The following is a 16,320-nucleotide window of genomic DNA, read 5'->3' on the forward strand; positions in this document are numbered from 1 at the left end:
AAGGCAGTGCTGTTTTGTAGAATCATAGTCTTTTAAATATGGAAGGCTAGTTTACAGTGATTGTGTCAATAAGCTTGAATGACTGTGAGCTATTTGCACATGAATGTAATGAACAACTTTGGCTGTATCTGCATTTTTAGTCTTATGTTATCTTTATTCTATAAGCAACAGAAGTCTGCCCATGCCCCATGGCCAAAGTGGTTATATTTATACATGCGGTTGCCTTTTCTTGGTAGGATTAGTTCTAACTTGTTCTAGGTTTATGATTTAAGTTATACATGCTATCTTTACTTTGATCTGTACTTATAAAATGTTTGTAACTATTAGCTTAAATACAGGACTATTATTTTTGGTTTTATTAAATACAAGTCTAAAATAAATATGTTTTTAACTTATTTTTTCTTAAGGTGCACCTGAAATTGATGTGCCACCAGAATACACAGAAGTGGTGAAATATAAAGCAGGAACTTCAGTTAAGCTAAAACTAGGCATCTCAGGCAAGCCTATACCCACAATTGAATGGTTCAAAAATGGCAACGAGGTACAAACCAGTGCACTAATGTCTATTGAAAACACAACAGAATTTGCTTCTATACTCATCAAGGATGCAACCCGACTCAACAGTGGCACCTATGAGTTAAAACTGAAGAATGCCATGGGTTCAGCATCAGCCCATGTTAGACTACAGATACTTGGTATGTCTTGAGATAAGACTGTATTATACTATTAAACAATAACTCAGTAATAAATACTTAACATCTTCTTTCTTCGGCCTTCCACAGACAAGCCAGGACCCCCAAGTGGACCTATACAGTTTAAGACGGTCACTGCTGAAAAGATTACAATAACGTGGGACCCACCAGCAGATGATGGTGGTGCACCTGTAACACACTATGTTGTTGAAAAGCGGGAGACAAGTCGGGTTGTATGGTCTTTAATTTCTGAAAAACTGGAGGGGTGTATCATAACTACAACAAAACTCATCAAAGGAAATGAATATGTGTTCCGTGTCCGTGGTGTGAACAAGTTTGGAGTTGGTGATTCACTGGAGTCTGAACCTGTTATAGCCAAAAATTCATTTGGTAAGAAACATACAAAATAACTTATGCAACTGAACTGTCTTGTGTATTATTTTTAAGTAGTACTGATCTACTGACATATATTTTTTTTTACTCAGTTACACCTGGACCACCTAGTGTACCAGAAGTTACAATGATAACCAAGAATTCTATGACTGTTGTCTGGAATAGGCCCACTGTTGATGGAGGCAGTGAAATATCAGGATATTTTCTTGAGAAGCGTGACAAGAAGAGTCTGAGTTGGTTCAAGGTTACTAAAGAAACCATTCGGGACACCAGACAGAAAGTAACAGGTCTGACTGAAAACAGTGAATATCATTTCCGAGTTTGTGCTGTCAATGCAGCTGGACAAGGTCCATTCTCTGAAGCTTCTGACTTCTACAAAGCTGCAGATCCTGTTGGTAAGATACAATGTGCAGTATTTCTAATTAATTAGAAAACAATGGGCAATGAGCAATTAGAATGGAATTGCACCAATGTAACTGAGGGCAAATTTTATTCCTCTTTATGATTAATTGTAAATATGGCTGCTGACTTTTTTTCTCCCCATAACCTATCACTTACAGATAAGCCAGGCTCACCAACAAAGCTGAAAGTTGTGGATACAACCAAGACATCTGTTACCCTTGGCTGGATTAAACCTGCTTATGATGGAGGAAGTCCAATTACCAACTACGTGGTGGAGAAAAGGGAAGGTGAAGAGCAAGAATGGACTGTAGTCAGTACTAAGGGAGAAGTGAGAACAACCGAGTATGTTGTATCCCACCTTCAGCCAAGTATTAATTATTATTTCCGTGTGTCTGCTATAAATTGTGCTGGACAAGGAGAGCCTATTGAAATGATGGAACCCGTTCAAGCTAAAGATATTCTTGGTACTGTACTTTTCAGTGATTTATCTTTTTTTTTGTGGGTTTTTTTTTTTTCAGAGCATTTCTTACTTTACATTCCAAGTATGCCTTATTAATTTTTACTTATTTCCACAGTGGCACCAGAGATTGATCTGGATGTTGCTCTCCGGACCTCTATTGTTGCTAAAGCAGGTGAAGATGTGCAAACAATGATTCCATTCAAAGGAAGACCTCCTCCAACAGTCACTTGGAGAAAGGGTGACAAGAATCTTGGGACTGACGAAAGATATATCATCCAGAACACAGAATCATCTACACTACTTACTATTCCTCAAGTTACCCGCAATGATACAGGAAAATATGTTCTTACAATTGAAAATGGAGTTGGAGAAGCAAAATCATCATTTGTGAATATAAAAGTACTTGACACGCCATCTGCCTGCCAGAAGCTGCAGCTTAAGCATGTTGCTCGTGGCACAGTTACACTGGTATGGGAGCCACCTCTCATTAATGGTGGTTCTGAAATAACAAATTATGTTGTTGAAAAAAGAGACGCTACAAAGAGGGCCTGGTCAACTGTAACAACAAAGTGTTCTCATACCACCTATAAGTTAACTAACCTGTCAGAGAAGACTGCATTCTTCTTCCGTGTTCTTGCTGAAAATGAAATTGGACTGGGTGAACCCTGTGAGACAACTGAACCGGTGAAAGCTGCAGATGTACCTGGACCTGTAAAAGACCTAGCCATGAAAGATTCTACAAAGACTTCTGTTAAATTGCAGTGGAGCAAACCTGACTATGATGGTGGTAGCATTATATCGGACTATGTTATTGAAAAGAAACTGCAAGGAGAAAAAGAATGGACATATGCAGGCACAAGCAAGAGCTGTGAATTTGAAGTTGAAAAACTTAAAGAGCTTTCTGTCATGGAATTCAGAGTCTTTGCTAAAAATGAAAAAGGCATGAGTGACAGTGTTAGTATTGGACCCATTACAGTGAAAGAATATATAATAACACCTGAAGCTGACCTTTCTGATATTCCTGGAGGTCAAATTGCAGTAAGAATTGGACATAACCTGCACATTGAATTGCCCTATAAAGGTAAACCTAAACCATCAATGAGCTGGCTCAAGGACAACCTCCCTCTTAAAGAAACTGAACATCTTCGTTTCAAGAAAACTGAAAACAAGATAAGCTTAAGCATCAAGAATGTGAAAAAGGAGCATGGTGGCAAATATACTTTAATTCTTGACAATGTAGTGTGCAGAAAAACATTCACAATCACTGTCATCACTCTCGGCCCTCCATCCAAGCCAAAAGGACCTTTAAGACTAGATGAAATCAAAGCAGATAGTGTAGTTTTGTCATGGGAAGCTCCTGAAGATGATGGGGGAGGAGAAATTACTGGCTACAGTATTGAGAAGAGAGAAACTTCGCAAATGAACTGGAAGCTGGTGTGTTCGAGTGCTGCAAGAACAACTTTCAAAGTACCAAACCTCGTTAAAGACACTGAATATCAGTTTAGAGTTCGTGCAGAAAACAGATACGGAGTGAGCCCACCTCTTGTCTCAGCAGATGTTGTAGCAAAGCATCAATTTAGACCACCAGGTGCCCCAGGCAAGCCTCTTGTATACAACATAACCGCTGATGGAATGACCATATCTTGGGATGCTCCCGTTTATGATGGTGGTTCAGAGATCATTGGATACCACGTTGAAAAGAAGGAAAGAAACAGTATTTTGTGGCAGAAGGTTAATGTTGCATTAATATCTAGCAGAGAATACAGGATTACCGGACTGCTTGAGGGCCTGGATTACCAGTTCCAAGTATATGCTGAAAACACTGCAGGTCTAAGCCGACCTAGTGAGCCAAGCAAATTTACTTTGGCAGTTTCTCCAGTGGGTGAGTGAATATCAATCACTCATGCAAGAAAGTTCGAGTCTTGTAGACTATGGTGGGCAGTGATAAAAATAAATTTTAATTCTTTTCCTTTCAGACCCACCTGGTACTCCTGATTACATTGATGTCACCAGGGAAACAGTCACCCTTAAATGGACCCCCCCACTGCGTGATGGAGGCAGTAAGATTGTGGCTTACAGCATTGAGAAACGACAAGGAAGTGAAGACCGTTGGCTCAGATGTAACTTTACTGATGTCAGTGAATGCCAATATACAGTTACAGGACTCAGTTCAGGTGACCGATATGAATTCAGAGTGCTTGCAAGAAATGCTGTTGGTACAATCAGCCCGCCTTCACAGTCTTCAGGCTATATCATGACCAGAGATGAAAACAGTAAGAATTGCTTCTTAATATCTTTGTATTTGGGTACCAAAGCCAGCTAGAACTTCTGGCTGTACTGATGGGAAATGGGAGGCCAAGGGGGGAAGAACATGTGGCTGAGGTCCTTCCAGTCAATTCAGAACATTTTTGTTTGTACTCCAAGGTGGGAGGGTCTAAATTAAAGACCCAAATCTGCAGACGTACGTCATTAATTGCTGAAAGGCATGGAAGTCTACATCTGTGTTGGATAAGCAGCAGTAGCAAAGTTAGAAAGAAATCATAAACTGTAATATTCTGATTCACTGAATAATTTAGAAAGGAAAATATGCCTCAGGTAGCTTGGCATACTGTGACAGCATATGTTAACAGTGTCTTTCACCTATTGTTAACATGATACACTGGGTGCTTACATGAAAAATAAGTTTATACTTCATGTAATAACTGCTTTTTAGAGAATGCCATTTTCTAAGTGGAAGAATTCTATATATAACAATCTTTTATAATTAGAACATTAAAAAGTGTATCAGGAAAAAATACTTAGCTATATGGGAATTGAATTATATTTTCCTTTTTCAGTTGCTCCAACAATTGAATTTGGCCCTGAGCACTTCGAAGGCCTTACTGTTAAAGCTGGAGAGAGCATTAGACTTAAAGCTCTAATCAAAGGACGTCCAGTACCTAAAGTGACATGGTTTAAGGATGGTAAGGAGATTGAGAAAATAATGAATATAGAAATAACTACAGCTATTGGATATAGTACAATCTTCATTAGAGATGCTACCCGGGATCATCGTGGAGTGTACACAGTAGAAGCCAAAAATGCATCAGGCACTAAACGAGAAGCTATTACCTTCAGAGTACAAGGTACTGCACCAAACACTTTCAGCATGCTCTTTTAAAACAGTATTTTATTCTAAGTGCCATCAAATTATAATTCTGAACCTTTAAAATTGCAGACACACCAGGAAAAGTTGGTGGACCAATACGATTCACAAACATTACTGGAGAAAAAGTCACATTGTGGTGGGAGCCTCCAGCTAATGATGGCTGTGCTTCTATTTCCCACTACATAATTGAAAAACGTGAAACCAGCAGGATTGCTTGGGCATTAGTTGAAGATAAATGTGAAGCTTGCACCTACACAGCACTTAAATTAATTAAGGGCAATGAATACCAGTTCCGTGTCTCTGCAGTGAACAAATTTGGAGTTGGCAGACCATTGGAGTCTGATCCAGTTACCGCACAAATACCTTACAGTAAGTTTCTACCCGATTCTGTAGAAATAACTGCGGAGTTACCATCTTGTCTTTCTCATGATGTTTTTCTTTTTTTAGCTCTCCCTGACGCACCAGGAACTCCAGAGCCTACCAATGTTACAGGAGACAGTATCACACTCACATGGGCAAGACCAAAATCAGATGGTGGAAGTGAGATAAATGAGTATATTCTAGAAAGGAGAGAAAAGAAGAGCATGCGCTGGGTTAAAGTATCCAGTAAGAGGCCCATTACTGAGAACAGATACAGAGTAACTGGCCTTATTGAAGGCAATGAGTATGAATTCCATGTCATGGCTGAAAATGCTGCAGGAGTTGGACCTCCAAGTGACGTTTCAAAGCTGATTAAATGTAGAGAACCAGTCAGCCCACCAAGTGCTCCTAATGTTGTAAAGGTGACAGATACATCAAAGACTAGTGTAAGCTTAGAGTGGACCAAGCCAGTTTTTGATGGAGGCATGGAAATAATTGGGTACATCATTGAGATGTGCAAAGCTGATCTTGAAGCATGGCAGAAAGTCAATGCAGAGACTGTTCTTGCTACTAAATATACCGTTGTTGATTTGGAGGCAGGAGAACACTACAAATTCAGAGTTAGTGCTGTCAATGGTGCTGGCAAAGGAGAAAGTTGTGAAGTTCCTGCTTCCATCCAAACTGTGGACAGGCTTTCTGCACCTGAAATTGATATCGATGCAAATTTCAAGCAGACTCATATTGTAAGAGCAGGTGCAAGCATTCGTCTATTTATTGCCTTCTCTGGAAGACCTGTTCCTACTGCTGTGTGGTCCAAAGCAGATGCTAATCTTAGCTTGCGTGCTGACATTCAAACAACTGATTCATTCAGCACATTGACTGTGGAGGAATGTAATAGAAATGATGCTGGCAAGTATGTCTTTACTGTGGAAAACAACAGTGGAAGTAAGTCTATTACATTTACTGTCAAGGTTTTGGACACACCTGGTCCACCAGGTCCTATTACATTTAAAGACGTGACTCGAGGATCTATTACTTTAATGTGGGATGCTCCTGTTCTGGATGGAGGTTCACGTATCCATCACTACATTGTGGAAAAACGGGAAGCAAGCCGTCGTAGCTGGCAAGTGGTGAGTTCAAAATGCATTCGACAAATCTTTAAGGTCACTGATCTGGCAGAGGGTGTGCCATATTACTATCGAGTGTCAGCAGAAAATGAATATGGTGTAGGTGAACCCTGTGAATTAACAGAACCAGTTGTAGCCACGGAAGAACCTGCTCCACCTAAGAGACTAGATATTGTTGATACAACCAAATCTTCTGTAGTTTTAGCCTGGCTTAAACCTGATCATGATGGTGGTAGCCGTGTTACTGGATACCTTCTTGAAATGAAACAAAAAGGTTCTGAATCCTGGATTGAAGCTGGACAAACCAAACAACTTACTTTCACTGTTGAAGGCCTTGTGGAGAACACTGAATATGAATTCCGGGTCAAGGCAAAGAATGATGCTGGCTACAGTGAGCCAAGAGAAGCTTTCTCTTCTGTTATTATTAAGGAGCCACAGATTGAACCAACAGCAGATCTCAGCGAAATAAGCAGACAGCTCATAACATGCAAGGCTGGAAGCACCTTTACTATTGATATACCAATCAGTGGGCGCCCAGCTCCAAAAGTGACATGGAAACTTGAGGAGATGAGGCTGAAGGAAACTGAAAGAGTGACCATCAAGACAACAAAAGACAGAACCACACTGACTGTAAAGGACAGTATGAGGGGTGACTCTGGTAAATACTACCTCACACTAGAAAACACTGCTGGTGTGAAAACATTTACTGTCACAGTGGTAGTCATAGGAAGGCCAGGTCCTGTCACTGGCCCAATTGAAATATCATCTGTCTCTGCTGAATCCTGTGTGTTGACCTGGAAAGAACCTGAAGATGACGGTGGCAGTGACATTACGAACTACATTGTAGAGAAACGTGAATCTGGCACAACAGCATGGCAGCTGGTAAATTCCAGTGTGAAACGTACACAGATCAAAGTCACTCATCTCACAAAATACCAGGAGTACAGTTTCCGAGTAAGCTCAGAAAACAGATTTGGTGTCAGCAAACCCCTTGAATCAAAACCAATTGTTGCTGAGCATCCATTCGGTAAGTGAAACACTTCAAAATTTGTTCTTTTCCTCTGACTGAGGTGGTTGTAATAACTAACATTTTACTCCCTGTCTTTTTTGTGTTTAGTCCCACCAAGTCCGCCTTCAAGGCCAGAAGTCTATTCGGTGTCTGCAACTGCCATGGCCATTCGCTGGGAGGAACCCTATCATGATGGTGGCAGCAAAGTCATTGGATATTGGGTTGAAAAGAAGGAGCGCAACACCATCCTTTGGGTGAAAGAAAACAAAGTGCCATGCTGTGAATGCAACTACAAAGTCACAGGATTGGTGGAAGGCCTAGAATACCAATTCAGAACCTATGCTCTAAATGCTGCAGGTGTTAGCAAAGCTAGTGAAGCTTCGAGACCAGTAGTGGCTCAAAATCCAGTTGGTAAGTATTACTTTTGGAGTTATGCTGTTATTTAAGCTAAGATAGAACTGCATTTCTCATTTTTCTGTTTTATTCTTCCAGATCCACCAGGAAGACCAGAAGTAACAGATGTCACCAGATCTACAGTGTCGCTTAGCTGGTCAGCACCCCTTTATGATGGTGGAAGCAAAATTATCGGATATATCATAGAGCGCAAACCATATAACAAATCTGGTGATGGACGCTGGCTGAAATGCAATTATACCATTGTCTCAGAAAACTTTTTTACTGTGACAGCTCTTAGTGAAGATGAAGCATATGAATTCCGTGTACTAGCAAAGAATGCTGCTGGTGTGATTAGCAAAGGATCTGAATCAACTGGTGCTGTCATTTGCAAAGATGAATACTGTAAGAAATATTCACTTGGAACAACTAAAAATATAATGTTCCATTTTTAGTACTGTCATATAATTTGTTTTTAATCTCTTTTTCCTTATGACAGCACCACCAAAGGCTGAACTCGATGCCAGACTGCAGGGAGAAGTTGTGACCATTAGGGCTGGATCAGATCTTGTTCTCGATGCGGCCATTGGTGGGAAACCAGAACCAAAAGTCTTCTGGTCCAAAGGTGACAGGGAATTGGATCTATGTGAAAAGATATCTCTGCAATACACCAGCAAACGAGCCATTGCAATTATCAAGTTCTGTGACAGAAGTGATAGTGGAAAATATACTCTAACAGTTAAAAATGCCAGTGGGATGAAACAAATCTCTGTTCTTGTCAAAGTGCTTGGTATGTATCCTATGATTAATATTCATACTTAGTATACTAAAAACCCCGCATTATTTTAAATAAGAGTGAAACGCTTTTCCTTAGCTGCTAATAACAATACTTATTTTCATCTCTACCCAGATTCACCAGGTCCATGTGCAGGCAAAATTACAGTTAGCAGAGTAACAGAAGAGAAATGTACTCTGGCATGGAACATGCCTGAGGAAGATGGAGGTGCACAAATCACTCACTATATCGTAGAAAGGCGTGAAACCAGCAGACTTCACTGGGTTATTGTTGAGGCTGAATGCCAGACTTTATCACATGTGGTAACAAAACTTATTAAAAATAACGAATACATCTTCCGTGTGAGAGCTGTCAACAAATACGGACCAGGTGTTCCACTTGAAACAGAACCTGTGATTGCCAGGAATGCTTTCAGTGAGTGTTACTACTTCCATTCTGCATCAGAATTTGTGGAGTATTTCTCCTAGATAAACAATTTGTTAAATAATATTTCTTTTTTCACCTTTTAAAAATACCAGCTATCCCAACACGGCCTGGTGCTCCTGAAGAAGTGAGTGTCGGCAAGGAACATGTCATTATTCAGTGGACAAAACCAGAATCAGATGGTGGCAGTGAGATTAAGGACTATCTTGTGGACAAACGTGAAAGGAAAAGTCTGCGCTGGACACGAGTGAACAGAGATTACACTGTTTATGATACCAGACTGAAAGTCACTGGTCTCATGGAAGGCAGCCAGTACCAGTTCCGTGTCACTGCAGTGAATGCTGCTGGGAACAGTGAGCCTAGCGAAGCCTCACAATACATATTATGTAAAGAACCGTCATGTAAGTTAACACATTTAAAACATATTTTAATATTTACTTATAATAATGGACCATAAACCCACACTCACACTTTGACTAAGATACCCAAAACCACATATGGTATCACTGAACTAGCTAGTATTAGAATAAACTTAAAAGCAGTTATAGTTCGCATTTCCTGGCATTAGCTGTTTAGAAAGTTTTTTAACTGTAAAATGTTTCCTGCACCAATGTGAAATGATTTTCTTCTTTTTCAAAGATACTCCTGCACCACCTTCAGCTCCAAGAGTTGTGGATACTACTAAGCACAGCATCAGTTTAGCATGGTCAAAGCCCACATATGATGGTGGTGCTGACATCTTAGGTTATGTTCTTGAAATGAAAGAAGAAGGTACTGAACAGTGGTATCGTCCACATACAACTGCCACTCTGAGGAATGCTGAGTTCACCGTAACTGGTCTTAAAACAGCACAGAAATACCAATTCAGAGTTGCTGCTACAAATGTGAATGGTATGAGTGAATTTAGTGAATCATCAGCAGAAATAGAACCTGTGGAAAGAATAGGTAATTTGAAAACTTAATATATATTTTAAGGAATAATTATATTTTCCTTTAGAACTATTAATTAATTGATTAAAACATTAATTAATTCCATGTTTCTTACACCCTTCATCAGAAATACCTGAGCTTGAGCTTGCTGATGATCTGAAGAAGACAGTTACAGTCAGAGCTGGTGGTTCCCTGCGCCTAATGGTCTCTGTATCTGGCAGACCTCCTCCTGTAATCACATGGAGCAAGCAGGGTGTTGACCTTGCAAGTCGAGCTATTATTGATACTACAGACAGCTACACTCTGCTTATTGTGGATAAAGTTAATCGGTATGACGCTGGAAAATACGTTATTGAGGCTGAAAATCAATCAGGGAAAAAATCTGCAACTATTTCTGTAAAAGTGTATGGTAAGTACTGCTACAATTGTGTATGGGCAGTACATGACTCATAGTGCATGTTGCTCAGGAATAAGAAAGTCATTCATTTCCAAAGCAAGTTTGCAGTTTAAATAACATGAGAAAGTTTGGGAAGTCAGGGAAACAATCTAAACCAAAGGAAAATGTAGTTTCTAAAGCTGTGCTAGTTTATAAATCAAATCCCAGCATTGTTGGGTTTTTTTATGCAGAAGCAGTCATTGACTGTAAAAGGAAAGGATCCAAAAGGAAAAAAAAAAACTTTGTTTTGTTTTGGTTTAGATACACCTGGTCCACCAGCTGCAGTGAGAATTAAGGAAGTATCAAAAGATTCTGTGACACTTACTTGGGATATTCCGACCATTGATGGTGGAGCCCCAGTCAACAATTATATAATTGAGAAACGTGAAGCTTCCATGAGAGCTTACAAGACCGTCACTATCAAATGCAGCAAGACATTTTATAGAGTTACTGGACTTCTAGAAGGAGCTTTGTATTATTTCAGAGTACTACCAGAAAATATTTACGGCATTGGTGAAGCTTGTGAAACATCTGATGCGGTACTAGTATCTGATGTCCCCATGGTACCACAAAAACTCGAAGTGATTGACACCACTAAATCAACTGTTACTCTTGCATGGGAGAAACCACCACATGATGGTGGCAGCAGATTGACTGGCTATGTTATTGAGGCCAGCAAAGCTGGAACAGAAAGATGGTTGAAGGTAGTGACACTGAAGCCTACCGTCTATGAGCATACAATTATCTCTCTCAATGAAGGTGAACAGTACTTGTTCAGAGTCAGAGCACAGAATCAGAAGGGCGTGTCAGAACCACGAGAGATTGTCACAGCAGTGACAGTACAAGACCAAAAAGGTAGGTATCTACTGTTAAAAATAACAGGGTGAAGCATACACCAAATGAACATGATAGTTGTAAAATGGATATTAAAAATATCAATGATTTATTTTTCTTAGTTCTACCAACAATTGACTTCGCTGGAATACCTCAGAAGACAATTCATGTACCTGCTGGCAAACCCATTGAGTTAGCTATTCCAATTGAAGGACGACCACCTCCAGCTGCATCTTGGTTCTTTGCTGGTTCTAAACTAAAAGAATCAGAACGCATCAAAATGGAGACTGTTGCCAAAATGGCTAAATTAACTGTGCGTGAGACCACCATACATGACACTGGAGAGTATACGCTTGAACTGAAGAACACAACTGGAACAGTTAGTGATACAATAAAGGTTATAATCCTTGGTAAGGATTTATGAAAATAATTGCCCATGATCTTTCTCCAACTGAACTTTTTTACATCAGCAATATGATTCTTTTTCTCCACTTTTTTTTTTTCTTTTAATTTTCTTTTTTTCCTAGACAAACCTGGACCACCTGTTGGACCTATCCGAATTGATGAAATTGATTCAAATTATGTAACCATCTCCTGGGAGCCACCTGAACTGGATGGTGGAGCTACCCTTAGTGGCTATGTGGTAGAACAGCGCGATGCTCACCGTCCTGGATGGCTGCCAGTTTCAGAGTCAGTAACCAGGACAACATTTAAGTTCACCAGACTTGTTGAAGGTGCAGAATATGTGTTCCGTGTGGCTGCTACAAACCGCTTTGGAATTGGATCTTACCTGCAGTCAGAAATTATAGAATGCAAGAGCAGAATACGTAAGTCTGAATTTTTGCTTATCCTTTACCTTTAAAAATTAAAATATATATTTAAATGGGCTTATATAGATAAGATTTTTCTAGATGTTACTACTTCCTTTTGCCAAATAAAATGGTACATTATGATGCACAGTAGTCTTGTTATACTTCCAGAAAAAAATGCCATCCATAAATCTCTATAGGTATTATAGATGCACTGCACAGAAACTGGATGGTAAACTTCAATTTTTCTGCTCAAGTCTACCATTAGCCTTGAAAAATTGCATGATCCCATTACAAAACCAGTAGTATTTCACTGACCTAGTTTGCAAAGTACTTTGATATCTGCTGATAAAAAGTTTGACAGGACATTGATATTACACTGTCATTCACAATATGTTGCATATTACTAATGTGTAGAATCATTTGATGCTTTCTTTGCTAATTCCGTTATGTTTTTACAGGTATTCCTGGTCCTCCTGGCACTCCAGAAGTGTTTGATATCTCTCGAGATGGCATGACATTAACTTGGTATCCTCCAGAAGATGATGGTGACTCACAGATTACCGGTTATATTGTGGAACGCAAAGAAGTTAGAGCAGATAGATGGATCCGTGTAAATAAAGTTCCAGTCACTATGACTCGTTATCGTTCCACTGGGTTGGTTGAAGGATTAGAATATGAACACCGAGTCACAGCAATCAATGCCAGAGGCACTGGGAAACCCAGCCGTCCTTCGAAGTCTGCTGTCGCTAGAGATCCAATTGGTAAGTACTTTCCTACATAGACTAAGCACATTATGGCAGAATGATACTAGTAAAATTTACTCTTCTTTCTAATTTGGAAAGTTATCTGGGTGAATTCATAAGTGAGATTCTGACTGGAGAAACCCAATAAAATACTAGTGAAAGACTTTCATTGTAAGTTTTCCTGTATAAATCCTATAGACTTAATACAGATCATATGTTGCAAGTTAGCATTTGTTACACTTTTTAAATATTCATAAAAAGATCCCACCCCCCCATTCATCTTCTCTTCCAGCTCCTCCAGGTAAGCCTCAGAATCCAAGAGTCACTGATACTACAAGAACATCTGTCTCCCTGGCTTGGAGTCCACCAGAAGATGAAGGTGGTTCTAAAGTTACTGGCTACTTAATTGAGATGCAGAAGGTTGATCAATTTGAATGGACCAAATGCAATACCACGCCAACCAAGATCCGTGAATACACCTTGACACATCTCCCCCAGGGCGCAGAATACAGATTCCGTGTGCTAGCCTGTAACGCTGGCGGACCAGGAGAACCTGCTGAAGTGCCAGGAACAGTCAAAATAACAGAAATGCTTGGTAAGACACTTCAAGTCTTAACTCTCATTGAAAGTTGTCCTAAAAAAGTATTTCCCTAAAGCAGGTATGATATAATCTGTAAAACAGACATAGCATGACATGTTAATTTTGTTTACAGAATATCCTGACTATGAACTTGACGAAAAATACCAGGAAGGTCTCATGGTGAGACAAGGTGGAGTTATCAGGCTTACAATACCCATTAAGGGTAAGCCCATCCCAATATGCAAATGGACAAAAGAAGGACATGACATCAGCAAGAGGGCCATGATTGCGACTTCTGACACTCACACGGAACTTGTGATCAAAGATGCAGAAAGAGAAGATTCAGGCACCTATGATTTGGCACTTGAAAACAAGTGTGGCAAAAAAGCTGTGTATATTAAAGTCAGAGTGATTGGCATTCCAAATCCACCAGAAGGGCCACTTGAGTATGATGATATACAAGCTCGTTCTGTCAGAGTAAGCTGGAGACCTCCTACAGATGATGGTGGTGCAGATATCCTAGGTTATATTGTTGAGAGACGAGAAGTACCGAAGACTGCCTGGTACACTGTTGACTCTAGAGTGAAAGGGACATCACTAGTGGTGAAAGGGCTCAAAGAAAATGTGGAATATCACTTCCGTGTTTCTGCTGAAAACCATTTCGGTATTAGTAAATCCCTCAAATCTGAAGAACCAGCAGTACCAAAGACACCTCTAAGTAAGTCCTCTTTAAGATTTTTTTAAAAAATAATTTTTAATTACTACATTATGGTTCTAAAAGTGCAATAGTATATGCAAATGTTTTAATGCTATGTCACTATTATTTCTATTAATTTTGTTATTATAATTACTAACAGATCCTCCAGAGCCTCCAAACAACCCACCTGAAGTGCTTGGTGTTACAAAGAGTTCCGTCAACTTGTCCTGGTCCAGACCTAAAGATGATGGCGGTTCTCGTGTAACTGGCTACTACATTGAACGTAAAGAGACATCTACAGAAAAATGGGTCCGGCATAATAAGACACAGATTACCACTACAATGTATACAGTCACAGGACTTGTTCCAGATGCTGAATATCAATTCCGTATCATTGCTCAAAATGACATTGGTGAAAGTGAAGCAAGTGCTGCTTCTGAACCAGTTGTATGCAAGGATCCATTTGGTAAGAAAATGTTTGCATTAACAGATCTTCTGAAGAGCAACTTAGTGACATTTAGAAAGGAATTTATTTTCTGTGTCTATTTTCATTTTCAGACAAACCAAGCCAACCTGGAGAAATTGAGATCACATCTATATTTAAGGACAGCATTACATTAGAATGGGAACGGCCTGAAAGCGATGGTGGCAAAGAGATCCTTGGCTATTGGGTTGAATATCGCCAGTCTGGAGAAAGCACCTGGAAAAAATGCAATAAAGAACGCATCAAGGACAGGCAGTTTACAGTAGGAGGTTTACTAGAGGCTACAGAATACGAGTTCCGTGTTTTTGCAGAAAATCAGACCGGCCTCAGCAGACCTCGGAGGACTGCTATGGCAGTGAAAACTAAATTAACATGTAAGCAAACATATATTATCATAGTTGCTCTGATGTTGTTGTGATTTGCTGTGTCATAAACCACAGTGCTGCACTTAACATGCTGCCTATTTGTTTTACATGTTATTTGCCAACATGACTGTCCTAAAGCACAGTCTTTCAAGTATAAGAGGCAAAAGTATAAATGAAAATTAATTTCCAGTAATACAATAATAGAGGAAAATTTCATAGTAAACTTCACTATTTTTTAATCTTCTTTGTCGTAGCTGGAGAAGCACCTGCCATAAAAAAAGAAATGCAGGATGTTACAACTAAACTGGGTGAAGCAGCTCAGCTGACATGCCAGATTGTTGGGAGACCTTTGCCTGATATTAAATGGTACCGCTTCGGCAAAGAACTGGTGCAAAGCCGAAAATACAAAATGTCATCTGATGGACGCAATCATACACTGACAGTAATAACAGATGAACAGGAGGATGAAGGTCTCTACACTTGTATGGCTACCAATGATGTCGGAGAAATTGAAACTAGTGGCAAGCTATTACTGCAGGCTCCTCCTCAGTTCCACCCTGGCTTCCCATTGAAAGAGAAGTACTATGCAGGTGCAGGTGGCACCCTCCGCCTTCACGTTGTGTATATTGGCCGACCAGTACCAGCAATAACTTGGTTCTATGGCAACAAACCTTTGAGAGGATCAGAAACAGTTACTATTGAGAACACAGAGCATTATACTCATCTTGCTATTAAGAATGTCCAGCACAAGACTCATGCTGGAAAGTACAAAGTGCAACTCAGTAACATATTTGGAACAGTTGACACTGTACTTAATGTGGAAATACAAGGTAATTAATTTTATTGTCACTATTTTTGTGGAATATTTTCTCAAATACTTACTGGCAAAAGAACTAAAAATATCATGCTGCTTCTTTTACACAGATAAGCCAGAGAAACCGGTAGGACCAATCGTTATAGAGTCTATACTGAAGAATTCTGTGGTGATAAGCTGGAAACCACCAGAGGACGATGGAGGTGCTATGATAACCAATTACATCATAGAGAAATGTGAAGCTAAGGAAGGAGCAGAATGGCAACTTGTATCTTCAAGCATTTCAGGCACGACCTGTAGAATTGTTAACCTAACTGAAAATGCAGGCTATTATTTCCGTGTTTCTGCTCAGAATACATATGGCATTAGTGAAGCACTGGAGGTTTCATCAGTTGTTGTTATGAAGCCTCCCTTTGGTAAGT

General features: G+C 39.7%; 1 protein-coding gene across 2 annotated transcripts in view; it reads left to right on the forward strand.

Moving 5' to 3' along the window:
* The window catches only part of LOC142031228 (titin-like), a 244,865-nt gene that overhangs the window by 218,942 nt on the left and 9,603 nt on the right, over nucleotides 1–16,320 (forward strand). For both annotated transcript variants that reach the window (XM_075028344.1, XM_075028345.1), the window contains 26 exons: nucleotides 408–695; nucleotides 783–1,082; nucleotides 1,178–1,480; nucleotides 1,646–1,951; nucleotides 2,063–3,829; nucleotides 3,924–4,220; nucleotides 4,785–5,072; nucleotides 5,165–5,464; nucleotides 5,543–7,609; nucleotides 7,700–8,002; nucleotides 8,084–8,389; nucleotides 8,484–8,774; nucleotides 8,895–9,194; nucleotides 9,299–9,604; nucleotides 9,843–10,148; nucleotides 10,261–10,542; nucleotides 10,831–11,424; nucleotides 11,526–11,813; nucleotides 11,931–12,230; nucleotides 12,674–12,976; nucleotides 13,251–13,553; nucleotides 13,672–14,256; nucleotides 14,396–14,701; nucleotides 14,794–15,093; nucleotides 15,339–15,914; nucleotides 16,009–16,314. In XM_075028344.1, the coding sequence (XP_074884445.1) occupies nucleotides 408–695; nucleotides 783–1,082; nucleotides 1,178–1,480; nucleotides 1,646–1,951; nucleotides 2,063–3,829; nucleotides 3,924–4,220; nucleotides 4,785–5,072; nucleotides 5,165–5,464; nucleotides 5,543–7,609; nucleotides 7,700–8,002; nucleotides 8,084–8,389; nucleotides 8,484–8,774; nucleotides 8,895–9,194; nucleotides 9,299–9,604; nucleotides 9,843–10,148; nucleotides 10,261–10,542; nucleotides 10,831–11,424; nucleotides 11,526–11,813; nucleotides 11,931–12,230; nucleotides 12,674–12,976; nucleotides 13,251–13,553; nucleotides 13,672–14,256; nucleotides 14,396–14,701; nucleotides 14,794–15,093; nucleotides 15,339–15,914; nucleotides 16,009–16,314 (11,871 nt within the window). The remainder of the gene's footprint in view (nucleotides 1–407; nucleotides 696–782; nucleotides 1,083–1,177; nucleotides 1,481–1,645; nucleotides 1,952–2,062; nucleotides 3,830–3,923; nucleotides 4,221–4,784; nucleotides 5,073–5,164; nucleotides 5,465–5,542; nucleotides 7,610–7,699; nucleotides 8,003–8,083; nucleotides 8,390–8,483; nucleotides 8,775–8,894; nucleotides 9,195–9,298; nucleotides 9,605–9,842; nucleotides 10,149–10,260; nucleotides 10,543–10,830; nucleotides 11,425–11,525; nucleotides 11,814–11,930; nucleotides 12,231–12,673; nucleotides 12,977–13,250; nucleotides 13,554–13,671; nucleotides 14,257–14,395; nucleotides 14,702–14,793; nucleotides 15,094–15,338; nucleotides 15,915–16,008; nucleotides 16,315–16,320) is intronic.

The sequence above is a fragment of the Buteo buteo genome, chromosome 5, assembly GCF_964188355.1.
Source record: "Buteo buteo chromosome 5, bButBut1.hap1.1, whole genome shotgun sequence".
In the NCBI taxonomy this organism is placed as follows: domain Eukaryota; kingdom Metazoa; phylum Chordata; class Aves; order Accipitriformes; family Accipitridae; genus Buteo; species Buteo buteo.